General features: G+C 47.2%; 1 protein-coding gene across 4 annotated transcripts in view; it reads left to right on the top strand.

The window, feature by feature from the left end:
* YBX1 (Y-box binding protein 1) overlaps positions 1–6,534 on the top strand; it is a 10,793-nt gene extending 4,259 nt beyond the window's left edge. Inside the window, exons 3-8 of one of the 4 annotated variants that reach the window (XM_017831987.1) lie at positions 1,670–1,703; positions 3,758–3,847; positions 4,069–4,371; positions 4,728–4,807; positions 4,901–5,178; positions 6,162–6,534. In XM_017831987.1, coding sequence (XP_017687476.1) covers positions 1,670–1,703; positions 3,758–3,847; positions 4,069–4,371; positions 4,728–4,807; positions 4,901–5,147 — 754 coding nt within the window. In that variant the 3' untranslated portion in view covers positions 5,148–5,178; positions 6,162–6,534. Of the gene's footprint in view, positions 1–1,669; positions 1,704–3,757; positions 3,848–4,068; positions 4,372–4,727; positions 4,808–4,900; positions 5,179–6,156 lie in introns of all 4 variants that reach the window. The other 3 variants (XM_017831986.1, XM_017831989.1, XM_017831988.1) reach the window with 3 other exon arrangements.
* Positions 6,535–6,951: the final 417 nt, after the last annotated feature.

Raw genomic sequence — 6,951 nt, 5'->3', positions numbered from 1 at the left:
ATGAGAGAGTGGCTTAGTGCAAAAGATCAACTAAATGGCTTGTTGGGCCTTTGGAATGGGGGTTTTTCTTGTACCCTTCCAAGTTTTGTTTGAGAAAGTGATATCTCCTACTGCTCCACCATCCACACAACAGCACACTTGCTGCTTCCAGGTGTACTTGCTGGAAAACAGCATTGGGAATGGTGTGGCCAACAGCATGGGGCTGTGAAATGGCCTGGTGGTGTTTTTTATGTGTGTGTGCACTGTTGGGCTCTCTGTGACCCAGTCAGTTGTCCATCTAAAACTCAGATGTCCTCTTAAATAGAAATTTGGAAAAGGATTTTAAAATTTGAAAAAGGAATTTAAAACCAAGCATCTGGTCTGGTTGGGCAAAAGTGCAGGGCGTCCACACTTGTGGAGCACAGAGGATGAGCACTTCTACCACCATTTTTGAGCTGAGGCTGAAGGAAGGGGCTCAGCATTTTTACTAGAAATGTGTCACTGGCCTCTTGTGAAGGTTTTCAGTTTTTGGACATATGTGAAGAAGAGTCTTTAGGCTCTGGCTTTGCAAGGGCTTCTGGGTGCTGCATTGTGGGGCCTTGAAGATGAATCAGAGTGGCTCTGCTCTGCTGCCTTTTGGCTGCCTTTTCCCAGTAACCTTTGGGGCTTGTAGGTATCAATTCCATGGGAAACCAGGTGACTTTTACTGGTGATGTCTGACAGAATAGCCATAGCTTGGATGGAGCTTTTGGAAAAAGTCTTAGTTGTGAATTGTCACTTTTTAAAGCCAATGGTGAGAAGCACCTGGCTTTATCTTAAAAAACCAACAAAGCAAACATTCTGTTACCCATAGCTGTGAGCTCTCCAGTTCTGAGCACATTTTCCCACAAGCTTACTTACGTCTTTAACCAGTCCTTCTAGGAAATAAAAGCCTCTTCCGGGTTGATTCAAACTGTTCCATGCAGTAACGAAACTACCACCACAACGAGGGTGGGTTGGTGTGATGGGAGCTGGGATGTCCATGTGTCAGGAGCAGGAGATGGCTTGTGCAGCTCTAACCGGTGCAGGGTTGTTTGTGCACCTCTTCAGAGCAGAACAGAAACTTCTGACCAGGGCTGGTTGCCTCATGGCAGTTGTGGTAGCTCTACCATGATCATGCTGAAGGAAGGATGTTCTTGGGTCCTTGTTGATACAGACTTGAGCTGTTTTCTGTTTCTCAAGAGGGGAGATCCAGAGTTGACTGACCCTGCTGTCTTCATGGGCAGCTGGTGGTGCTGCTCCTTGAGGCTGAGGGGATGTAACTGGGACTCCAGTGGCAAGGGCACAGCTGCTTCCAAAGGCTGCAGAAGCCAGTCTCCCACAGAGCACTGCCAGGAAGGAGTGACTGGTCCCTTTCAGGTGTTCAAACATCTCCATCTGTGGGATGTGAAGGATAGGGGAGTGTGCAGAAGTGAGGAGGAACGTGCCTTACTGGGCTTGAGTGCGTGCTCTGCACCTTGCCCAGGCTTCCTGCTGATCTCTTTACTGCATGCAGTAAGCTGGTAGGAACTAGTTGGGAGCAGGTTGAGCAAGGCTGATGCTCAAAGTCTGTTGTCATGATAGATTTGCATTTTGGCTCCATGCCAGACGATTGAATTTTCAATTTACTGTGCATTTCATTCATGAATCTCAATTTCCTGTTGTCTTGCAGGAATGACACCAAGGAAGATGTGTTTGTCCATCAGGTAAGAGCTCCTTGAAACTGAAACATGTCCCCTCTCTGAACTTGACTGTGCCTGACCCATGTAAGTAGGACTGAAGTGGGAGAACCTCATGTATTCTCTGTTACTTGAACACAAACAATCTGTTTCTCTATTGCATTGCAAGTAGAGCCTGGGTTTTGTGTGCCCACATGAGGTACCTGGGGCTGAGATGATGTGCAGTGATGAGAATTGCCACTGTGTGCGTGGGGATAACTGCTTGGAGTCCAGTCTCCTTGTAGAGTCATACGGTGGCTAAGTAAGCATCTGGAAATAAAGTTAAATGAAAAGCTTGCAGCAGGGAGAGAAATTAATTGGCCTGTAATAAGGATGAAGTGCCAGTGAAGGCTTTTTTTTTTCCCTAGGAAAAACTTTTATAGATTTTATTGCTCTAGGCTTTCAGTGAAAGTCTACAAAGATTTCAATAGGGACTTCCTCAGTTTAACAGATATGTATCCTTAGATATAATGTATGGGAAGCAGGGGTAGCCTTAGCTTAGCCCTTTGTCTGACTGGCAAGGCTGTGGTCAGCAGTGTGCTTTTCACCTTTTCTGTCTTAGGATCCCTTGTCAGGAAACAGGCAGCAAGGAATTCTTAGTGGAGCATGGTTTACTTCTGGCATTTAGGAGTCCATGGATCATTTTTTTGTCTCAAGTTAGGGATGTGCTGCTGATATTAACACAGAGGAAGGGTAAAGCAACCCCTGGAAAGTGTTTTGTGTTTGATTTGTCAGCTCGCAGCTTCTTGCTTGTTCTGCATCTAAATTACCAGCTATTAGAGGCATTGGTTTGTGAGAGGTTATTCTGTAGTGGGCAGTGGAGAAAGGCCGAGCAGGCAAGGATATGTGCCCTGAAGGGAAGCTTTCAGACCTGATTTGCAAGTAGAGTCACCTGAGAGTGACCTTGACTTACTAGTCATGTTTCAGGACTTGTCATGTAACTACTGTCTGTGTTTCTGAAATCACAGTTTGGTAATGATTTGTTTTAATGTAATAGTTTTTACAATGAACCACTTTTAGGGGTCTAATCTAAAAGAAATCAGCTTGTTTGAGAAGTTCTAGCTGTGCCTGCTATTCCCCATCCCTGTTGTCTACCTTGGTTCTCACAAGAGCTTTTGGACTGGCTGCTGTTGTAATAAGGCTTTCCCTAAAATCACTGTTATATAGGTTGAGACTTGTGGGCCTGTTTTTCTATGGATTTCGTTCCATTTAGGGGAAAAAAAATCTAGTCAAATTGTGTTGCAAGTATTTTTTGTTGAAGTTGTTACAGTGGTATTGCTGTTGAGCTGAAGTATTTGATTAGCAGAACATGGCTGAGCGTGGTGGGTCTCCAGCATTAACTCGTCTGTCAGAGATGTCACCTACTACTACAGAGCACTGAAAACTGAGTCTAAACCAGAGGATTGTCTGCTGGCACCTGTGAAGAGCCAGTCCTTGGGGTGTCATATACAGCTAGAGTAGATTTAGGATTAATTGGTAAATCCCGTGGTGGAAGCAATGGCGTTGGAAGCCTCAGAGGAGGAAATCTCCTGGTTTCTGTCCATTGCTGTGTTTATATTGTATGGACCCAGAGGCTGCTGTGTCCTGTGGTGGTGTGGGAAGTGGTGGAAGGCTGGAAATCCAAGGGGGTGATTGGGAAGGCTGATATATTGCTGTGTGTGCTTCAGGGGAATGTATAACTACCATGGTGGTGTTGAGTGCTAAACTCTGGTTAGGAATCCTGTGGCCGGGGTGTGGTGTGGGAGTTTTGCTGTTTGTTTTCAAGCTGCTTTCTCAGCCAGCAGACAATGTGTTGGCAGATGCTTCCAGTCAATGGTAAAGTTGTTGCACGTTTCAACTAGGCCAGAATTGTAGTAACAGAGGTGCATTTTGTGGCTTCCTGGATCTTCCCAGTGGTTCAATTGCTTTTTCGGGAGTACAGATCTTGCTCCTAAGATGAGGAATTTAAATATTTAGTAATCTTAAAAAAACAAAATAAAAATAAAGTCTTCAGATATACTCCTTTGTATTCTCATGTTGTGCCTGCACTGTTGTGTTGTTAGACTGCCATAAAGAAGAATAACCCCAGGAAGTACCTCCGCAGCGTAGGAGATGGAGAGACCGTGGAGTTTGATGTGGTTGAGGGAGAAAAGGTAAACACATCTCTCGGGTGTCAGAGCACACATGGAAAACTCGGACTGCAGGCTTTGGTGTGGTGCCTGTGGTTTGAGTCGATGCCTGATGACATCCGAGGAGGTGAATGGTTTTTCATTGCTTCACAATGTGGCTGTAAATCGTTGCTCAGTGCTAGACTGTGTTGTGCTGTAGCTGGTGGGCTGCCGACTGTCTCCCTAACGCTGTCCCCACTCTCTAGGGCGCGGAGGCAGCCAATGTTACAGGACCTGGAGGAGTTCCAGTGCAGGGCAGTAAATACGCAGCAGACCGTAACCATTACAGACGATATCCACGTCGTAGGGGCCCTCCACGCAACTACCAGCAAAACTACCAGAACAGTGAGAGTGGGGAAAAGAACGAAGGAGCAGAGAACATCCCAGAAGGTCAAGCCCAGCAGCGCCGTCCCTATCGCAGGCGGCGGTACCCACCTTACTATATGCGTAGGCCCTACGGGCGTCGTCCACAATATTCCAACCCTCCCGTACAGGGAGAGATAGTGGAGGTAATGTTTGCCTAAGGCGTGGTGCTAAATAGTCTCGGTTGCTTTGGAGCAGGGTGATGGGACGTGGCTTTTGACGCCTCTCTTTTGGCACTCCAGATGGTTTTGCTCAGATTTGGCGGTAAGATGAAATGCTGTAGCTGAAGGTCTTTGAAGTTATAGCTTTTAAAAACCAGTATGTTTGAATTTATGTGATTAAGTGAAAGATTCTCCATCGTGTGCACACCTGAGCCCTAGAACTGTTGCCCACCTTGACTGAACCTGACACCTTTTCAGCTCCTTCCTTATGGCACGATGAGCTGTGGCGTTAACACACTTCTGCTTGGGGCTGAGGAGGTGTGTGGCCTGATGTCTTGCAGGGTGCTGACAACCAGGGTGCAGGAGACGGCAGACCAGTCAGGCAGAACATGTACCGGGGTTACAGACCACGATTTCGCAGGTATGCTGGAGATGAGCTTCTGGTCTTACACTTGTCTTTCAGCAACAGAGCCAGGACATGGCGATGCTCAGATGCTGCATGGTTAAAGCCTAGCTTGACTTTCAGGGGTCCTCCTCGTCAAAGACAACCTAGAGAGGATGGGAATGAAGAAGATAAAGAGAACCAAGGGGATGAGACCCAAAGTCAGCAACCACCTCAACGTCGGTACCGCCGTAACTTCAACTACCGACGCAGACGCCCAGAGAACCCTAAACCACAAGATGGCAAAGAGACGAAGACAGCCGAACCACCAGCTGAGAACACGTCCGCTCCCGAGGCCGAGCAGGGCGGGGCTGAGTAAACACCGGCTTAACATCTCTACCATCATCCGGGTGCGTAGCTGGGGGCCTGCGGGGGCCATTTGCTGACTTTCTTTTGAGGGTGGTTTTTTTTTTTTTTTTAGTTTGTGCCTTACAAGGTTTGGATTCTTCTTGCTCGTGTGTGCTGTAACTGATCTGTGAGCGTGCCCACAGAACCGAACTGTGAGGCTTTGCTGTCAGTGTCTGTCCACCCAGAAATTCGAACAGTGCAGGTGTAGTGACTCCTGTAGCCAGGAGAACCACGTGCTGGGGTTTACTGAGCTCCGTCAGTGTCTGAGCTCATTCGCACGGGGGTGTTGGATGGCAACGAGACCTCAGCATCCATTTCTACAAAGTTGATGCAGAATTAGCAGGAGTGTCTTGGGAGCATCTTTTTATCTAATCAAACTGCTGGAAAAAAGTGGTCCTTTTGTCAGAGCCTGCAGGAGCCATGGTTGCAGTGCTGAGGTGCCTGGGAGGGCTGTGCAGGGCAGGGCCCACAAGCTGGTTTGTTACAAGGGAGGCTGCGATTGGTGCTTGTTTGGTGCTGATTTCTGAGGGACAGTTCTGGTGTTCATCTTGATGGTCAGCACCTCCTAGATGAACTCTTAGATCATGGCCTTCAAGGGGACACCACTGTGGCACTTTGGTTGTGATTTCTGTGCTCTGGGCAGTGACTCAGCTGTGTGCCTTGGCAGAGCAGGTGGGAACAGCCTTCCCCGTGGCAGGAAGGGAGGGATGCAGGTAGAATCTCTTTGGATTTAAACTGACTGACTGTTCTCTCTGGGGTCCCCTCTGGAGTCTGGTGTTGCTCCTGTGGGGAGGGTGGTTGGCGTGGTTGCTGCAGTTGGGGGTTGACAAGCATCAATAGCTGGCAAGGGTTGTCCTGTGAACATGTGACAGGCAGCTCAGGGAGAGTTTTTAAATTGCAGGTGAGTCTTGGCACTAAGAGCACCTCTGTAACCCTCTGTCACCTGTCTGATCAGCCTTTTTTTTTTTTTTCTTTTTCAGTTTAGTCATCAAAGAAAAGACTTTTAAGAAATGAAGAAGAAAATGAAATTCCAGCAATAAGAAATGAACAAATGAATTGGAACTGAAGACCTTAAGTGCTTGCTTTTTGCTGTTGACCAGATTACTAGAACTATCTGCATTATCTATGCAGCATGGGGTTTTTATTATTTTTACCTAAAGAATTCTCTTTTTGGAAATGATAAACACGTTTTTTAAAAGCCTGTTTTTTCTCAATATACCTTTAAAAAGTTTGTAAATTGTTTCATATCTGGTCAAGTTGAGATTTTTAAGAACCTCATTTTTAATTTGTATGAAATATACGCCTGATTTTTTCAAGTCAAACTGCAAGCATCTGTTAATAAAGGTCTTAAAGAGTTACTGTGTGTGCTTGGGTGTTTAAAACCCACTTCTATGTGAGAGGGTCTTAAGTGTTCATAGAAGGTTTGGGGAAAAAAATGACTGCTTTATTCCTTGGGCATATGGGTTGGTGGGGTAAACCACAAAAACTAAAGTGGAAAAACAATGAAGATGCAGTTGAGTCCCACTGGAGTGGGATGGGCAGGCATGGAGGGAGGGACTGAGTCCCACTGGAATGGGATGGGCAGGCACGGAGGGAGGGACTGAGTCCCACTGGAGTAGGATGGGCAGGCACGGAGGGAGGGACTGAGTCCCACTGGAATGGGATGGGCAGGCACGGAGGGAGGGGAGGGATTGAGTCCCACTGGAATGGGATGGGCAGGCACGGAGGGAGGGACTGAGTCCCACTGGAGTAGGATGGGCAGGCACGGAGGGAGG

This window comes from Lepidothrix coronata, unplaced genomic scaffold (assembly GCF_001604755.1).
Source record: "Lepidothrix coronata isolate B3197 unplaced genomic scaffold, Lepidothrix_coronata-1.0 Scaffold198, whole genome shotgun sequence".
Taxonomy (NCBI): domain Eukaryota; kingdom Metazoa; phylum Chordata; class Aves; order Passeriformes; family Pipridae; genus Lepidothrix; species Lepidothrix coronata.
The sequence above is the reverse complement of the archived record's forward strand: the minus strand, read 5'-3'. Positions and strand labels throughout refer to the sequence as shown.